The 20377-nt window shown below is 39.4% G+C and overlaps 1 protein-coding gene across 2 annotated transcripts in view; it reads right to left on the bottom strand.

Annotated features, from left to right (window-relative positions):
• EMCN (endomucin) overlaps positions 1-20377 on the bottom strand; it is a 102846-nt gene continuing 82469 nt past the window's right edge. For both annotated transcript variants that reach the window (XM_043571719.1, XM_043571718.1), the window contains 5 exons: positions 20272-20367; positions 15812-15836; positions 14573-14634; positions 8040-8113; positions 1-532 (listed from right to left, as the gene is read on the bottom strand). In XM_043571719.1, the coding sequence (XP_043427654.1) occupies positions 8079-8113; positions 14573-14634; positions 15812-15836; positions 20272-20367 (218 nt within the window). In that variant the 3' untranslated portion in view covers positions 1-532; positions 8040-8078. The remainder of the gene's footprint in view (positions 533-8039; positions 8114-14572; positions 14635-15811; positions 15837-20271; positions 20368-20377) is intronic.

Genomic DNA, 20377 nt, shown 5'->3' with positions numbered 1-20377 from the left:
TTGAATATAGTAATTATTTATTAAAAGTAACACATGAAAATATGAATAAAATACCTTTATGTACAAAGTGGCATGGCATGATTTCTACCTAAGATTTAATAATACACTTGCAAATTGTCCCTGCATTAACATAGTACAAAACAATAAATACAAACATTAGGTAATATGAGAACACCAAGAAAATAGGAAAGTCTCCACGGATAGGAACTGCCGGCTCTGGAAACTTTCAACTCAAGGGAAGGTCATGTCATCAAGGAACCCACCTACCTGGCTGTCAGGTTAGCTGCTCACAAAGGTCCTTCCTAAAACTCCCAAGCATGTTCTTATAAAATGTAGTAATGTGCTTTTCATGTCACAAATGACGGGGGAGGCCCGGGCTTCTTCGGATTCAATGAAATTATTGCATGCCATCTGGACATCACTTTACTGGGACAGGTGACTGGCAGACTGGAGAGCAGGATTGGACATCAGGAAAGAGTCCACGGAGCTTTCTCCCTTGCTACCCCTGGAGCACAGAAGCTGAAGATGAAGCCTGTGGGGGGAAAAAAGTTCAGACTGCAAGAAAGTGAAGAAGATGCCGGAGGGACCATTTCTTGTTAAGAAATATGAGTGACTTGCTTTTTTCCACCCGATGGAATCACTTGACTGTCTCACAAGCACTTCAAAGTCAAGGTGTCTCAAGGGACAACACTCTACAGTAGCCTGACCCCCACCCCAGCCGTGGTTTCCCGTCTCCTGGTTTCAGCTACTTGCAGTTGGCCTCGGTCCAGAAGGAGAGGGTCCTCCTTCTGACCTATTGATCAGAAGGTCAATAGCAGCCCGAGGCTATATCACCACACCTATGTCGTTCACCTCACTCCATCTCATCAAGTAGGCATGTTATCATCTCCCATCATCATAGGAAGGGAGCGTATAGTACAACAAGATATTTTGAGAGAGAGAGAGAGAGAGAGAGAGAGAGAGAGAGAGACACCACATTTACCTAACTTTTATCACAGTTTATTTTTATAATTGTTTCATTTTGTTATTCGTTAATGTTGTTAATCTCTTACTGTGACTTATTTATAAATTAAACTTTATCATAGGTATGTATGCACAGGAAAGGAACACAGCATGTACAGGGTTTAGTCCTATCCGTGGTTTCAGGCATCCACCAGGGTCTTGGAACATGTCCCCCATGGGTAAAGGGGGGCTACTGTACTGCCAGCCAAACCTGTTCCCTCTCACTGCACAATTCAAATCTCTGCTCTAACCTCCATGACCTACCCAGGTACTCATGCTGGAAAAGTGGGCACACCTAGACTTGTAATCTTCGTCATTCCCCACTGCCCACATTCAATCAATCACCACCTCTGGAAAAGTTCACCTTCCAGACTTTTCTCTACCCCGTTCTGCCTCTTCAGCTCCATCCCTACTGTACCTGGAGAACTGGCGAAGCCCTTGTGCCTTTCCTAGGGAATATTGCAATAATTTTCTAACTCCTCTGCTTCCAGTCCTACTCCTTACTCTTACCCCTCTTGAATTAATCTTTATTGAACACTCAGTGATGTGTCTCAAGCACAAATATCATCATATTCCTCTTCTGATGAAAGTCCTTAACTCTACCCAATCATTAATGAGGGGCAGTTGGCGGTCTGTTCCTTGGGGTGACAACGTGAGTAGATGTTTATTGGCCACTTTCATGCTTTGCTGCTTGCTGTGTGTTTATCAGGGTGAAATGTGAACAGACAACTCTCCAGTTCTCCTTCACAAGAAGGAGAGCAGGAGAGCCAGGGCTTTATTTGATCACTTTGGGATTTCTTCTTTGCAATGCAGAAACAACTTTCCGTGTTGGCCCCCAAAGGAGCAGGAGATGGGGGCTTCTGTGCCTAAGTGGGAAAAGGGGGGTGTGGTCTGAGCTGGCAGGGCTTAGACATTGTTGTGCTGCTGATGGCAGTACTGGTGGTTCCCGAGAGTCTGGGTGGGGTGCGCAGTGGTGCCAGCGGTTAGAGACCTGCACCCTGCTCGTTCATGGCATGGTTGGTGGAAGCAGGGGCTTTGGTAGGGTTAGTTAGTTACACTGCTGCCTCGCATGGGGGCAAGTTAGACACTGGTGGCCATAGTGGGGAGTGCTTTGCAGAGCAGGGAGTGGCCACTGGATCCGTGCCTTAAGCTATGGGAAGGATTGTAGAGCAGAGTATTTCTGATGTCCTCTAGAGCATCTGCAACCGATAGATGGTCCAGTGTATGGTAGAGCGTAGCATAGCTCTGGAAAGAGCACAATGATTCTAGGCATGACTGCAGAACAGACTCCCCTCTCAAATTTGGAACTCATTTCCTGGGTATTTTCCATCCAAGTTTGCAGGAGGGGGAGGTCTCCCCAAATGAGAAAATGTCTTGATGGCAGTAATGGAGGAGGAAAGAATCTGATTTTATTCTCCTTAGAAAAAGTATTTCATTTTCACTTTCTGAAGTCCTTGATGACTTACCATGGGAAGCAAGACCTCCCATGATCTGGGGCCCTCTACTGCTTCAGCCTCATTTCCCAGCCTTTGTGGCATTGAACTATGATTCTGGACCAGTGTTTCTCAAGTTATCTAGGGTGAAGGACCAGATTGGTTTCCAAAAATTTCTAATCGGCTGCAAACTGATATTTCAAAAAATACAACAACAGGAACAGAATGTTGCAGCAATATCAGATTGCTATGACGACTTTTAAGGGCTCATTCTCAGTTTCTACACTTAATCTCACCACGGAACAGTGTCAGCGGTTCACTGACCTAGCAACAGATGTGCACAGCACAGCACAACGCTAACCAGTTATTTATAATTTCTTTTATATTCACGCAGTTTCTTATCCTGTAAGTCTCAGCTCAGATACCATCTTTTCTAAGCGATTGGCCATTAAATTTCAAGGTACCATGTTTAGCTTTACAACCACTGTCTTATTATTTACCATATTAAAGTCCAGTTATCTTCCTTACATGTATTGCTCTTCACTTCTATAAGCCCCTTGAGGACAGCGATATGTCATGAGCCTTTTTACACTTGTCCTTGAACTTGGCCAAGAGCAGCGTCTCTGTCATTTTTTAACTGACCCATACTCCTCTGTAGGTGAGTCCCCAGGTAAAGTCAAAAGTTTGCAGCACAGACCATCTAGGTAAACACCTGGATTCACGTGAGTAAGATAATGCTCACGATTAATACCATATTTTTTTTCAAGAATCAGCAAGCAATATGAAAACAAACTGGAGTTTTGGTCAGAGTATATTCCACATTGAAAATCTTTCTCGAGAAATGGGTTTTGCTTCGTTAATGATTTTTTCCATGAGTTGGCAGTTTCAATTTGAATGTCTACACCAATATCAGTATTTGCTTCCTTTCCAACATTATAATCTCTCTAAATTTAGTGTGTTGTCTTCAATAATGATAATGCAAGACTTTAAGGTCCTTAATATCTCACAACCCTAAAATTTTATAAATTTATGATCCTTATAAAGAATAGAATGATCATTTTTGTAATAAAGTATCATGATAGATTCTTTACCAACGCTGACAATACTTTATAAACAAAGAAGCAAAATAGGCTTAAAAGAAAAGATCTTTCTATCTTGGTTTTATAGATGTGGAGCCCAGTGCAAAGCATTATTAAGGAGTTTGTTCAGGGCCATACCTCGGATCAGAAAATAAATCTCTTTCATGATCTTTTCTTTTTAGTCCCAGCTATTTCATCTTAAAATGCAAGAAAAATAATTGAAAAACATGCTAAGCTCTTCTGGAAGTTCACAAAGGTGCTTTTAGATGTTCACGGTACCATTGAGAAATGACAGAAAGGATGAATTGTATCTGGGAGAAAAATGAAAATAAGTAACATTCCATAATGCTGAGGGTCTGTGGGATGAGACTCTCATAAAGTCACTGGTCTTTCCAGACTTTTGGTTCTTGATCTGAAACTCCCACCACTTCTTAAACTGTCAGGAGGCTTGGAACAGAATGGAGGGGGAGCCTGCTGGTGAGGGAGCATGCATGTAGCAGGAGCTGCCTACCTTCCTCTAGCACAGAATTGGTGGTGGAACAATCAAATGCTTTCTGTTCAGTTTTAAATTTGTTCCCTCCCCCACTTAACCTATATCTTGGGTGTGTTTGCATGTAATTAAAAAATCATCTTGAGAATTACTTTTGCTAAGTTATATAATGTCATTGATTGCATGAAGCATAATTTACTTGAAATTTCCATACCATTAGACGTCTAAACTGTTTCTAAATGTTTGCTACTATTCTTTATATATTAATCTTTAGTCACATTTCAAATCATATCCTTATGAAAATTTCCTAAAAGTGAAGTTACTGGGTGACCAATGTGAATCTTTTAAGTCCTTTAATAAAAATATTACCAAACTCTTCTTCAGAAAGATTAATCGAATTTAGATTTTCATTAAAAAAATTTTTTTTCCAGCGTTTATTTATTTTTGGGACAGAGAGAGACAGAGCATGAACGGGGGAGGGGCAGAGAGAGAGGGAGACACAGAATCGGAAACAGGCTCCAGGCTCTGAGCCATCAGCCCAGAGCCTGACGCGGGGCTCGAACTCCCGGACCGCGAGATGGTGACCTGGCTGAAGTCGGACGCTTAACCGACTGCGCCACCCAGGCGCCCCTCGAATTTAGATTTTCAAATGCAGCATATGATATTATTTGCTTCACCAGTATGATTTTTAAAAATTAGAAAAAAAAGGTTTAATTAAATTGAAGGTTATAATTTTTTTGGTCTTAATTCACATTTTTTAAGATTTTATGTAACTCTTCTGTAATTTTACATTATCATTTCTATTCCTTCCTCTATGAATTGCCTGTTCCTAGCCTTTGCTCATTTTTCTATTTCCTAATCTGTATAATGCCTTTGGTATATTTAAGAAGTTAATTCTTTGGTCTCATGTTTTTGACAAACATTTTCCCAATTTGTTTTTTGTTTCATAATTTTCTTTATGATAATTTTTTTTTTGTGCTTGGAAGTTTTAAGTCATGATGTGGTAGAATTCCTATCTTTTCCATTGAATTTCCTTATACTGTTTTGTGTTTTAAAAAATTTTAATCGGTTACTTAATAAAACATGCATAAATACTTTTACTCTCTCTTTTTGCATCGTTCTTTTTATACATATTTCCCCATAAGGACATTATTAGCTAATGTCCCCACCTCCATGCTCATTATTGACCAATTTGCTCAGACCATTTGTTGGCATCAATAAAAAAAGAATATACTTTGCCTGTTCCACGTTTTCGCATGGAAATTTTGGGCTTAGCAGAAGTTCTGTGCGACAGCAAACCCATTCCTCTAGCCATGTCATCCTTACCACTCCCTGTCGTAAGAGAATTAATCTCAGAAGAAGATAACAGAGCACATTTACATTATAAATGAGCCCACATATATCTAGAATTGCATACCATTAATATGTTTCTAATCTTTGATTCTGGTGGCCTTCAAAACTTAACAGAAATTATTTCCACATTAATAGCTATTTTGAAGGTGGTACCAGGTAATAGATGGGACCAAAGTGATTTATATAGGGAAAGTTTAAGCTGATGTGATCCTTTTCTTATTCTTAAAAAGTTATGATCCCTAATTGGAGCAATCCATCTGCAGTGAAAGGATAATATTTTACTGAAGCCCTTACCAATTTTCCTCTTGTTGGTATAAAATCTCCGGGATTTTAAAATCTGTTTGAATTGATGAATCAGTGTCAATCATGCTCACACAGCTTTTAATTTTTTTTCTCTAATTATTATCTTATTTCTTGTATGTGATTTCATGTTACCACTAGGCAAACTTTGGAGAGGGCAAGAATCATAGGTTATAAGTATTTTGGAATTCTTCTCTGCCCTGCCAAATCACATTAAATATAATCCTCTGCACAAAACAGAGGACTGATATATGAAGCAGCAAACATTAAGTTTATCCAGAATTTGATTTTGAGACGAAAGATTTTAACATTGTGAACTTTGCTACTCCTCCACAGTTCCAAAATTCCCCACTTCTTTTCCCAAAGCTTCTGGTTCTGATGACTACATTCCTATTTATTCTGAATCTCTTGAGTTGATATCTGATTTCTAATTGATAATCTAGAAAGTCATTGCTCACTGGTTACTGCGTTCAAAGTACAATGATTGCCAAGAGAAATAGACTGAAAAAAAGTTGGACAAATAGTCGAATTGATGTGTCAAACTTGTCTCTTCCTGTTCTGATCTTTACTCTTCAGAACATGGTTATGTAACTCCAAAATTACAGAGACGAGAGACAAAAGCTACTTATTTCTGAGAATTTAAAGACATGAAATTAAAGGCTAGGGATATTTTTTAAAGTATAAAAAATGGAAAGGAATCGGAACTGGACAAAAGTTTATTTTGTTGAGCTTGTTTGGGTCACCACTATCCCTCACTTCTGTATACCTTTTCTTTCCAACTGAAAAGAAGACTTTGTCTTCTGCCAAATTGGACAGTTGGTCACTAAGAGTTGAGCATTTTGATAATTTAGAAAGCATCTTTTGACTAGCCACAAGGTTGCAAAGGAACCCTAGCAGGCATGAGAGCAAGTTTTCCATGTACTAGGTAGGTTTGGACCACCTGCCTCCACAAACTTCTTAAATTTCTCAGCTTCTCCAACTCTGCATCTAAAAATGTCCATTGCGAAAGGATAGGCAGAATCTCAGATTCTTCTCTTTCTAATCCACCCTTGCTGGCTAGAAAAGGATAGAATCTGACACTGGTGTTCACATCTGGATGGCAGTCCTCTGTCTCCATCTCCTGCTACTGGCTGGAGAAACGTGGCAAGCACCATTTATTCTACAAGTGCTCTCTGAGTGTCCGTGACAGCGCTGTATTACTAGCTGGGTAGTAGACATAGGTAGTGGACACGAAAATAATATCCCTTCCTCTGGACACCACCCAGAGTGCCTACCATCGTGGTCAGGTCAATTCTGGGCATATGCGTATTTGTTTGTTCTTTTGCTTTTTTACTGTTAGTTGCCGAAGGGTAAATTCTTCTGCAGGTTCTAAAAAGCATCAAACGCTAATTGTGAGGGCACTTAATCAATGCATCTTGTGAAAACTAAACTAAAATAGGAAGAAAATCTTCTTACTCAATTCTAGGAAAGCAAAAGACAATCTCATGCTAAACCAAGAGGGTTGATTCTAGCAGGCAAGAAACTGGCCTGAGCTGTTTTACTGAAAGAGGAAATGTATGTGCATTGCACGGACTCCGGACTCCCGGTCAAAGCACAGAACATACAGAGTAACAGTGTTGCTTGTAACCATAGTTTTGAGAGGTTTCAATTATTTATTGAATCACATTTGCTGCAATGAGATTGCTCATTTGCATCCGTTCTCATAGAGACACTGGCGGGCTCTGTGTCTCAGCTAGTTATTTAGCAACACTATGCCTTCGTGACCCCGCTGCATACCAGAAACCCCAGCTGAGACTACCTTTTTGGATCACCTTGCTTAAGGTGCTTTGTATACACATCCATGGTTCCTGCACCCACAGGGAAAGGATGTCCCAGTGCAGTCTTTACAGAGGGAGGACAAATGGACCTCCTACCTCCCTCCTCTGAACCCCTTGCCCTCCGCCAGTCTTTGGCTGGGATGCATCTCCTTACGTTAGCGCAGCTGCTGTATCACATCTTTTTCTTGCAATAAACTGAAAATTTGTAAGCATTGCCATTCTGGTCCTTTGAGTCTCTGTTAACAATAGAACCCTGTCTAACTGCCACTGTTAGTGTGCATATTCTGACCGAGGTAAAGGCAAAGTGCATTTACGTGAAAACATTGCCAATAGGCAGAGTGAATTGTAGCAGGCAAGGCAACTGGAAGAATCTTCTATAGCCCCCAATATATGCAGTTCTCTGGCAAATCTTCTTTGTTTTTAGACAAATAGATAATGATGGTCTCCCTGACACAAACCATTAACTTTTCAGCTTGTAAAAGTCTTTCGAGATAATCTAAGCTACAGCACTCTAACAAAGCAGATATTAATGAGCATCTCACTGAATGAAATTAAAAAAACTTACATATTTATTGCCCAGGTGTGGAGAGGATTCGTCAAGCTGTCAGTTCTTGGTTTTTCCTTGTGCAGAGTGCTCACCTACAAACAAAAGAAATGTTTTGATCTCTAAGCTCAGAGAGTGAATAGGGATGAAAATAAGGTTTCTTGGCTTGTTTTTTTATTTTTCAAGGAAAGTCCAATTTCCCTGCAAGAATGTCATTAGAGCCACAATCTGCCTCTTGGTATCGCCTGGAAATTGTTCACCAAGATTTACGAGCTTTGTTCCACCATCATCTGTTTCCACCCTAAAGGTGCAATGCTCAACTAATTCTCTGGGAGCAGGGGTTGTGAGTCAGGAAGTGATAATAAGAGAGGCACTCTCGGGAATGAGTTATAGTTTTTTGCTTGTTCCTTGAGCCTAAGCAAAACTGTATTATATATTTAAACTGCCATTTTATCAGGAAGACATTCTAGGGTCCTCTGTTTAAAGAGTTGGGTAAGAGTTTTGTGAAAAGGAATTTGGAAGCCAACATAAACCTTTTGGTGATATACACAGCAGTAGAGGGGGCTTTAGTCAAAATAACAGTGTTATTCCGTCACCCAATATAAATATAAATATAAATAAATATAAATATGAATATGAATACGAATACAAATACAAATATAAATATAAATATAAATATAAATATAAATATTGACCTAGGATAATGGGAAGCAGAGGATCCCAAGTGTTTTTACATGCCCCTGAATTCATTCATGATCAACACACTGCATGCTACCTGCATCTTTCAGGTAGATTCAAGTATCAACATCAGTCACACTATATAAAAGCGGTATGGGTCAAAGTCTCCAGCTTTGAGAATAAATGTCATTGTTTTGCTCCAACTTTTATCTGTCTTTTAGAAACCTGTCTTCTGGGAACTCCGTTAATGTCACCTGTCACCGGCACTATCATGGTGATACTAAATGGTGCCAGAGACCAACGAGGAGAACAACCCGGGGCTCCCTTTCAAGAACCCCTTAGGTGCCATGCTCTGAGAAATCCCGGGCACAGAGCGACAGCCCTCCTAGCCGCTTTCCAGCACAACTCTGTGCTCGCTATTGTTATTTTGCAAAAAGCACAGCACCTCCTGGAATCCGTGACTATGAAGTACAGGAATGAGAAGTGAACAAAATAAAAAAAATTATTGAACTCCTACTGTTTGTCAGAGTCATGTCAGGCGAGGCTTATGAAAATCATTCCAATTCTTTCTTTTAATTTGTTTTTTACATTTATTTTTGAGCAACAGAGAGAGAGAGAGAGAGAGAGAGAGAGAAAGTGTGAGTGGGGGAGGGGCAGAGAGAGAAGGAGTCACAGAATCGGAAGCAGGATCCAGGCTCTGAGCTGTCAGCACAGAGCCCGACGTGGGGCTCGGACCCACGAATCGTGAGATCATGACCTGAGGCAAAGTCGGACCCTCACCTGACTGAGCCACCTAGGTGCCCCGAAAATCATTCCAGTTCTTACTATCTCCCTCCAAGTTCTGTCTAACTGGGAATAGAAAATACGAGAAAGATTCAGTTACAATATGAATCCAATAGGTTATAATAATGTCTTTGGTAAAAGCAAATCAAACACGCACCTACAAAAGAAACAGCTGGAAAGAGATACACCAAGCCATTAATGATTGTATTGTGTTGCATTTCATAAGAACTTTTTAATTATTTTCTATTCTCTAGTTTTCTCTATTCTCCATTATGCAAAATGTGGTCAAATATTAAAATGGAAGTTTAAGGGGCTCTTGGGTGGCTCAGTCAGTTATGTGTCTGACTTCGGCTCAGGTCATGAGCTCACAGCTTGTGAGTTCGAGCCCTGTGTCGGGGTCTGTGCTGACAGCTCAGAGCCTGGAGCCTGCTTCGGATTCTGTCTCCATATCTCTCTGCTGCTCCCCCACTCATGCTCACTGTCTCTCTCTCTCTCTCTCTCCCTCTCTCTCAAGTATGAATAAACATTGACAAAAATTAATAAAAAATAAATAAAATGGAAGTTTAAACCATGAAGAGCTATTTCAAGGCAGTGATATATATTGATTTGCCAAATGAAAAAAAACAAGTTTGGAAGAGGAAAAGACCATGTACACCTAGGACAGTCAAGGAAGGCTTGATGGAAATGCAGGGTATGGGCAGATGTTGAAGGGCTGAGAAGACAGAAGCTGAATCGATGTATGCCTTTCTAAATCCATTCATCTTTTTCCTCATCTTCACACTTTCATTCATTCATTCATTCTTTCTTTCTTTCTTTCATTTGTAAAAATAAATAAGCAAAAAAATGACTGCACATTTAAGGAGTACTTACCATAATATACTAATTAGTGTTAGTATATTAACAATATACTCATAATGTGTCATTACCATAATGGGGAAGTGGCAGGGGGTGGGGAGAGAAGGGTTGACAAAAGGGAGCAAGACACCATCTCCTCCTTCAAAAGAGCTTGAGTTCAGCAAGGAAGACAGGGACGGGAGATGAATAGTGCCCGGAGAATATGAGTTAGTACATGGTTCGCAAACTAAGCAAGAGGAAGTCTGGTGCATCACGAAACGCCTTGTAGACATGCCAAAGTGTTTGAACTTCATCTTAGATAATACAAACCTAGCAGTTTTCTAAGCAGAGGAAAATTATGAGTTAAGATCTGCTTTTTCTTCTTCCACATGGTTCAATATCAAGTAGTGCTTTATTTTTTTACCTTTATTTATTTATTTTGAGAGAGAGAGAGAACAGAACAAGCAGTCTCTGTGCTGTCAGTGCAGAGCCTGAGGTGGGGCTCGATCTCATGAACTGTGAGATGGTGACCTGAGCTGAAATCAAGAGTCAGACACTCAACCGACCAAGCTACCCAAGCATGCCTCAAGTAGTACTTTAAAATGAAATTCAAAGATACTATGCTTTCTTTCTTCTGGGAAGTCATATATTCTTTAAGGAATTTTCTTCATAATCCTTACAGTCTTTAATATTAAAAAAAGGCAATGTATATTAACTTTTTGAGATGTGATGTAAGTAGCAATCATATTTAAAATGCATTATGGCACATATGTATATTTTGCAGTCAATCATGGTAATGTTTAACTTGGCAAGATTTCTTACTAAAGCTGAGTGGGATCTTGTATGTTCTCATAAAGGGTTGCCTGATCTGCTATATTTGGTGCTCATTTCTTTCTGAAAGCAGATTCTTGTTGTACTCTAGCAGACTTTTTCTTTTACATTGAAGAAAACTCCTAATTTAAATAATCAAATTGCAAACATTTATGGGTTACATTTTCAGCAGAAGAACCTACTTGAGAGAGCACATATTTGAAGAAAGCAAGAGGTGTGGATGGATAAACAACATGGCCTAATCAGAGGAGGCTTTGGAGCAAGGAACTGTCTTATTAGGAGAAAATGACCAGAACAATAACTATGGCTCATGGAGGCTTCTGGAAACCCAGACACTTTAGTATTCACTGGCATTTCCCCTGAAGATGGGTTGCTACAGAGCGCTGTTTCCTTGGAAACATGATTTATTGACCTCTAAAATGGCACAGTTTATTCTGAGATATACCAGACTTTATAAATTAAAGTACTGACTAATCCAATGAGTTCTTATGGCCATTGAAGCTCAAATTTCATTTTGTTACCACTTAGGCACATTAGCACTATATTTCTTAGGCCACAGAGCAAATAACATGAAATGTAACAGTCATCAATTCTGAGTGGTGGGTAGTCAGATATTCGTTCTATCAAATTATTTTCTGTATTTTTCAGATTTATTAAAACTTTTATATAGGAGATAGTGGAAAATTTGGCCAAAGGTGTGCATTTGTACCAAACCTAACCATTTTAGGTTTTATTCCAGTTACCTTTGAGGAAAAGTGTTACTGTTGGGCAAAAGGTATTTGGGTAAAAATAGTTATAACAATGTAACCTCTGTTGAGTATTGTGAGCATAGTTTTATTAAAAAAAACATATTTGAATTTAAAAGAGAGTGAACAGAGATTTGATGATGAGTGTTTCAGGGGCCAGACTTTAATAAAAATCGTGGTAGTACAAACAGCATTTGGAGATCATTGTGTTTTAGATGATTAATTCTAGGCTATTGAAACAGACTCTGAATGCACAATTTCAGTTTTTTCCCATCACCAAATATTTCCCATGAAAATCAGGATGGGCTGACCATTGAGAGGTTACTTCATTAAAAGAGGTATGATTCTTAAATTAAGGTTGGCAGAAACAAAGGAACCAGAGAATAGATTTTATTATTTCCATGGTAATACTTCCTCCTTAAACCTGTGACCTAAAAATTTGCTTATGATGAAAAGGAATCTTGGAGAATTAAGGGTCTTCTTAACTACCTCACCATAGTCTATTTCACTGATTAATTACCCTTGTGACAATGTGAGTGGGAGATAACAGTTTATGTCGAATTTTCCTTGGACCTTAAAGAAGAATCACATATTAAATTTGCAACCAAGAAACGCAAGCTTCTCTGGAGTTTTCCAATCCTCAAGCCTCAATTCTGGTGTCAGTTGTCATTTCCCTGATAGAAATGGGGGGCAGTAGAGCAGGTGGTCCTGATTCCAGCCCTCTCCTCATAAGGATAGCCACAGGGTCTCTACATGGAGTCTTCTTCCAAATGCTCGTTAGCCTGCTAACCCACAGCTCGGAGAGCCCCAAGGCTGCAGAGTGTTTTGTTAAATCCCCAAGGGATTAAGGAGAGTGCATGAAATTATTGTGATGCTTGTCTAGACACAGGCAGGTTCTGAGAACTTTTCTTGGCAAATGGTGTGATCACCATTTAAGATCCTTATTTAAGACTAGTTCACATGTAGGCTGGTCTTCCCTGACCTGGTAGAATAGGCATAGCAATTTAGTTGAGGCTGGGGAACAACCAGGGGAAAACTGTAAGTGGTTTCCAATTATTCTATGAATGCATTTTATTCCTTTGCCCATTCAGACGGTTACCTCCAAGAGAACACAGTGGGAATAAAGGAAATGTGTACATCGAAGAGTAGCCTAGATGCAAGAATGAAGCATGTCTCTCATAAGAGCAAATGACTCACATGAGGGGTCTGGGCATGTCTGCAGGTTCTGGGTACCCTTCCTCAGTTTTCAAGTCTTCTGTCTGCCTGGTGTAGTTTGTTCTAGTTAGAACTTCCTACCTGAAGTTGGGACCACATTCAGCCTTTGACAGCTTGCTCTTGAATTGGGACAATATTGGCTGCTTTCTGTTTGCCAGAATTGTTTTTTGCTGCATATGTAAAATGGAGCCGGTCATTCTAAAGCTCTCATGTTGCATACCATATGTGTTCTGTGACTATTTTGTACAGGTGAAATGGGGGGGCTGCATATTGTAAGTGTGCTCATTTCACTTGATATTTAAATTAGATCCACATGGATTGTTTTGTTGAGTGAATAATTATCTTTTATTTTTTTATTGTGTATTTTAGAGGGAGAGAGAGAGAGAGAGAGAGAGAGAGAGAGAGAATGAGGGGCAGAGGAAGAAAGAAAGAATCCCAAGCTCTGCATGGAGCCTGATGCAGGCCTCGATCCCATGGTCCTGGGATCATGACCTGAGCCCAAATCAAGAGTCGGATGCTCAACCAACTGAGCCACCCAGGTGCCCTATTATTCATATGGCTGTTTTGTAATACTGATGTTTTAAATATTTGGTCTACCCAAAACAAGAAAAAAATCTGTAATTCTTCATTTCTTGAAAGCTATCTGACATTTCATTTTTCATTACTCTTGATGCAAATATAATTAATATAAATCACAATCTATATTTTGAAGAACTTACACATTTCAAATCTAATTAAAAAACCTAGGAAATTGGAAAAAAGAAATTTAAATGTTACCAACAGGAGATTATGTTTTCTCCTCATTGAGAAACCCAATTAAAATTATATGAAATGATACAAAATAGGATTTATATTTTTAACTGATGAGTCCTGGTTCTAGCTGACTATAGATAGCCCTTAGCAAAAATAAAACAACAGCATTAATAAAAAACCGGGTGGTACATTTAATGTTCTTTCTGCTACTGCTACAGAATAGAAAATGCCTCAAGTCCCCACCCCTTCTTTAGAACACATATACATATCATAAAAAGCAACCTCGAAAAGTACCATAGTCCAATAATCTTACCAAAAATAATATTTGTAGGATTCATCTTTCCCCAATAGGAGAATTTTGTATTTTGGGGGAGTTACTAATTATTTCCAAATAAATTATGCTTTTTGATTGTGTTTCACATGAACAAAATCCAAGTTCAATTTTGAAATAACCATTTTCAGGGGCACCTGAGTGGCTCAGTCGGTTAAGCGTCTGACCGGCTCAGGTCATGATCTCACGGTTCATGGGTTCAAGCCCCGCGTCGGGCTCTGTGCTGACAGCTCAGAGCCTGGAGCCTGCTTCGGATTCTGTACCTCCCTCTCTCTGTCCGTCCCCCACTCACGCTCTGTCTCTCTCTGTCTCTCAAAAATGAATACCTGTTAAAAAAAATTTGAAATAACCATTTTCAGCTAATCGACAATCTGGATACTTACCAGACTCATGAGAAATTGTCTTAACAGTGAGAAGCTTCACACTCTCTTTATCGGATTGAGGTCTATTTGGAACAGAAAACATAAGTGAACACTGCAGTAATTAGCATTGTATGTCTCTGTGAAAGAAAGTATACATGATATAAACAGAATGAAGAAGACACAAAAGCACATATATATATATATGTGTGTGTGTGTGTGTGTGTGTTTCTATGGGAAAACCTGTGTCTTTTTACATACAGACATATGTATACTTTTATAGCACTTTTTGCCTCTAAAATAAAGCCTATCAATCTCTGTCACACTGTTAAGCAATCATAATCAGATAAGACAGAAACAGATCACGTGAAACACTTGACACAAGGTCCATATCACAAAGGCCTCTGGTGCCTGAAGGAAGGCATAGGAATGTTTCCAAACCTTTTGGGCTAATGTTGAGTTCTGGGGATATCCCTTTTCATGAGGCCCTATGTACCGCACTATAGCAGCTGAACTGTCTATTCTAACCAAGAGTCTCCACTCAATCCTTTCTCAGATTTGAAACAGTTTTAAACCCAGATTCCTTTACTTGGACATCTCAAGAGACTCTGTTTCTAATAAAGAAAGGTAGGTGATCTAGGGCTGTTATTTTTAAAGTTCACAACTCCATAAAGGCAACCTACAAATTCAGGTCAACAACAAAAATCTTAACTACAAAATTTGTTTTTGACATTAAAAACGATTTGTCTCTTTGGAGAACCTTGACTGTAACAGTTGCCTGGATTGGTAAGCACTGCTTTTTTGTTTTAATAAAGTCAAAGTCCAATAACCATCGACTGCTAAGATAAAGCCACTCAGCGCTGTCTCAAAGCATAAGCATGATTATTCCCTAACTGTGATGAACATACTGAAATTTTCACTGGGAAAGCTATCTTAAAACTGTATCTTAAAAATCTCTATGAGGTTTTTCTTTCTGGCTATTTTTATGCATTCTTTTCTCTTTGCATTCCATGTTTGGATTTCCCATTTTACTCCTTTATCCAAGTTTAAGAGCAAATCTTCCCTTTTAGTTGTTGGAATCTCTCTGTTGGATAGAGAGTTCTGACAAATAGCCAAAGTCTATTTCTAGTGATTTTTGCACAATTTGTTTTAAAACTAAACCAAAAAAAAAGTATGAGTAGAAGATTAATGTTACATGTAGATATACAGATACAGATATGGTAGAGTCAGAGCTTCTGGAAAAAAAAGGATGTGGCTACTTACTGGTCATTTCCATTTTCCGGTGTGCCTAAAGGAGAAGAGAATTGTTATTACAGCTGTGAGAAGCTGGCTACACCCCCCCCCCCCAATAAAAGCACCCACTCCCAGACCCCAGCTACTTTCTGTGCAGAGATGTTTATAAAGCCATTTTGTAACTTTTAAAAAATCTCCCCTGCTGCCCCACTGGACTTCTCATATATGGTTACAACTATTCCTCAGGTATGGCTGACACATTCATGGAATAGCCCTAAGTGGGACAACTCCCTTGAATTTAGTTCTGGACTAATTTTAATCTTATAGTTTCATATTGCTATGTGAAACTACTATCCATGGTCACACATCCCACAGACAGCAGAAAATGTTTCAGTTTATTTTAGTATCTCTGGAAAAAAATTTCCCTCAAAATATCCAATTACCTTTTTATACCAGAGTATTGGATTTTTGGCTCTCCTTTATACATTGCTCTTTCTGGAGACACAAGCCACTGTATTTGTGGCGAACGACGATGTAGACATTGCCTCTAATTGCATCTGGAGCCCACTGATTCAGCCTCTCAAAAGTGCCCTGCAAAATGTCACTGAGGCTACTAACTATAGCTAATCTTTTGTTTGCTTTGCCTGGCTGCTGCGCCACAGTCTGGTAGAAGACATTTTGGATGTAGAGTGAGAATTCAGAATGATTCATTCTGCACAAAGCCTTGGCCTTTAGGGAGGATATGTTGGTGGTCAAACCTTGTGGCAAATTAGGCAAACTAATGTAATTGCCTAGGGCCCCCTTGTTTTGTTCCTGACTGTGCTGTGGTTTTATTTCATTGCTACTCAGCTTTCGTCGCTTGGAATTCCTTTCACGTCTAATGTAGCCCTTGTCATTGGGATGGGCCTTTTCACTCTAAGTCTCCTGGCAATGACCATCATTGTTTTATAAAGAGTTTGATTTCCACTAATATTTTGGCTACTTCTATTTCTGTCATCTTGGCTAAGATACACCATCATGACTCTTAATCCCTAGGATATAATTCACGGCGCCATATGCTGTTCACCAGTCTAACTCTGTGTTCCCAACATCAGTAGGATTTTAACAGCATTTTTAAATTCCTATTTTAAGTGTTATGTATGATATCACTCATGATGCTTATGGCCCTGCTTCAAAGTGAGTTGATATTTTTTTCTATGCCTTTTTTTCCCCTTAGAATACTGTAATACAGGTTCATTAGCAGAATGAACAGACTACCTTCTGCATATGTGCTGTTCTTACTTAGGTTAAAGCTCAGACTACTGTCAACATTATCCAGATAAGCTTAATTTTATACCGACATCTCTGATTCATGTTGTCCTCCAGAAAGCAGAGAATGTTTACAAATTTTCTGAACTTGAAGTCTAACCCACACACTTGAAGAGAGTTGAACTGTGGGTGTTTAATGGTGCTAATTTAATAACAATGCTGTAAAAGTCTGTTCGGAAAGCAAAGTTAACAATAACCACATAGATTTTGCTGATTGTACAATTACCGAACTTGGTTATAAAGTATTATATGCTTTCAAAATAACTCTCCAGGGGCCCCTGGGTGGCTCAGTCGGTTGAGCATCCGACTTTGGCTCAGGTTATGATCTCACAGTTTGTGGCTTCAAGCCCTGCATCAGGCTCTGTGCTGACAGCTTGCTCAGAGCTTGCAGCCTGCTTCAGATTGTCTCTTCAGATTGTCTCTTCTCTCTCTCTGCCCCTCCCCCGCTCATGCTCTCTCTCTGTCTCTGTCTCTCTCTCTCTCTCTCTGTCTGTCTCTCAAAAATAAATAAATGTTAAAAAAAAGAATAACTCTCCATAGCTATAGGTATTTTGTACATTTTTTTCCCCTGAATGATCCAATTCATCCAATTCATTTCTTTAATAGAAAATGTCAACTTTTCAAATAACTTAGTTGCAAATCTTCTTATGCAAAGCAGTCTTTCAGTACCGGGTATTTTTACAAATGGATTTAGCACATTAATTTTTTACCTATCCTACTCAACACCCACAGGCTTCAACCTGGATAGTCGATTTCCCACATAAAATAGTATTGGTGTTTTAGAAACTTAGAGAAATTAAACTGATTTATAAAATTGCTATTTCCCCTCTGGAAACTAAGGAAACATATTTCAGACATTATTAAGAAGTTTATTCGCTAACTCCCAAAGGGAAAGGCATTTCTTTGTTTTTTTCTTATTTTCCAATAAGAGCTATAATGAGCACTACTGTTTTTCATAACTTTGCCTCGTACTGTCACGCTTGGGCCCTGAACTCTCCGTGAGGTACATGGTCAGGGATTGGGCTCAGGAGCAGCATCCACTAGTGTCCTGGGAGCACATTGTTCAAGGGGATAAACCCAGAATAGTGTGGCTTGCATATCTTATAAAAATAATTGATGTTTACTTTTTTAAGAGTATATGAGACTTAGGTAGCGTTGTGTTAGTAAAATATTCAGAATTGAAGCGAGGTAAGGGAAGGTTCCATTTTACTGAAAATTAAAAATTTAAGTCAACAAGCAGCAAGCAAGGCTCTGCTATGTATTATACACAGTGCAATGTGAACGATATGTGGTTTGTGACTTGGAGGGCTTGCCCGATGTCACGGACTGAATGTCTGTGTCCTCCTAAAACTCATCTGTTAAATCTTAATGCCCAATGGGATAGTATTGGGAGGTGGAGCCTTTGGAAGGTCATTAGGTCAGGAAGGTGGAGTCCTCATGAAGGGGATTTGTGCCCTTATAAAAGAGATCCCAGAGAGCTCTCCTGTCCCCTCTGCCTTGTGAAGACACGGTAAAAGGGTGGCTTTCTACAAAGCGGGGAGAGTGCCCTCATCAGACATCAAATCTGAGGATGCCTGGATCGGACTTCTCAGCTTCTAGAACTGTGAGAAATGTTTGTTGTTGAAACCACCCTACCGTGGTATTTTTGTTATGGCAGCCCCAACAAAGACCCACCCTGCAGTGGACACAGGCACATAGAGAAGTAACTGTACGATAATGTGATGAATAATATTACAAAATTCTGTGCAAGTAGAAGTAACAAAACACTCTACTCCTCTTAAAGAGATGGCGTGTTATAGAAAGATACACTCAATGGCTGCTTGAGCTAGGTCTTTATGGATAAATTGCAGATCAAGTATGTCATAAAAGGTAAGTGGTGAGCAAGGTGTTCTAGGAGAGGGAACAGCATGGATGAGGGCCCTCCACTAGACAACCAGGGCTCAGGTCTGGGATGGAAAGATAGGTTTATGCTTAAGGCAACAGGAAGGGGGTTGCTGAAACATGGGAACTGAAAGGGGTTCGAGAGAGCTCAGGTGTCTGGGACGGGAGACAGACTGAAAAAAGACTAGGAAATCTGAATGAAGTAAGGATTTAGTTAATAACAATGCATTGATTGGTTCATTAATTGTGGCAAATATAGAATACTACTGTCAGATATTAATAATAAGGGAAATGGGGTGTGCGGTGTAGGGAAACTCTTTAACTATCTTTGTGACTTTTCTGTAAATCTCAGTCTCTTTTAAAATAAAAAAAAATATTAAAAAAATAAAAATATAATGCAATTATGGAAACCAGAAGTATTTAAGAGGAGGGGAAAAAAAGATGAAGTAGCAAAAAGAAAAAAAAAAAAGAAAAACAAAGAGTGATGACATAAAAGAGAGCAGTGCTATTTATTTATTTATTTTCACTTCAGGAGTAGAGTTTAGTGATTCATCACTTGCATACAACATCCAGTGCTCATCACAACAAGCGCCCTCCTTAATGCCTGTCACCCATCTGTGCCATTCCTCCTCCTACTCACCCACTCACCTCCCTTCCGGCAATCCTCAGTTTGTTCTCTACAGTTAAGAATAGCCGTGCCATTTTAAAGAAAAGTGGAAGGACCTTAAATGTTATTGGAGAGATGAACGAGGATAATAAAGAATCGTCACACTTAAGTCTCGCGAAAAATTGCCATCGTGTTCGGTCTTGAGGAGATGAGTCCATTAGCAGAACACACAGTCATGGAACACACCTTCATCGAAAGGAAGATGTCTCCCCCAGGCATGAATAAGTCACAGAACACTCCTCTAGAGATTGTGGGCCCCTCAACTAAATCCTTAGCAATACTTACCTTTATTTTTTGTCACATGGAAGTGGACAAAAATCTTCACTACAGATAAGGGATGTCATTTTATGCCTTCTTTACTACCATAACCCCCTGACCACTCACAAAACTGGGGTTATTTCATTAAAAATAATCTGTTCATATTTGATTATATCTGCCACTAGTAAATCCTCACTCCTTACATTCGTCAGCGTTCAATGGGTTTCTCTGTCCCTTCTCTTCTATTTCTGTAATCAAGCAACATGGCATTTTCTTTCAGCAATCCTCCTCTCCCCTCAAGAGTTTAAATTCAAGTTTAGACTGAATATATGTTCATCTTTCAGGAAACAAAACGAGACAAAACCCTGTCACCTACCTGGGTCGGTCTTCCAGCACATTCGATACAAACCCACAAGAATAAATGCTGAAAGGGTCACCACAATCAAAGCAATGACCACTGGCAGAATAATACCTAAAACGTA

This window comes from Prionailurus bengalensis, chromosome B1 (genome assembly GCF_016509475.1).
Source record: "Prionailurus bengalensis isolate Pbe53 chromosome B1, Fcat_Pben_1.1_paternal_pri, whole genome shotgun sequence".
Lineage (NCBI taxonomy): Eukaryota > Metazoa > Chordata > Mammalia > Carnivora > Felidae > Prionailurus > Prionailurus bengalensis.
Note: the sequence above shows the minus strand (reverse complement) of the source record. Positions and strands in the feature narration are given on the sequence as shown.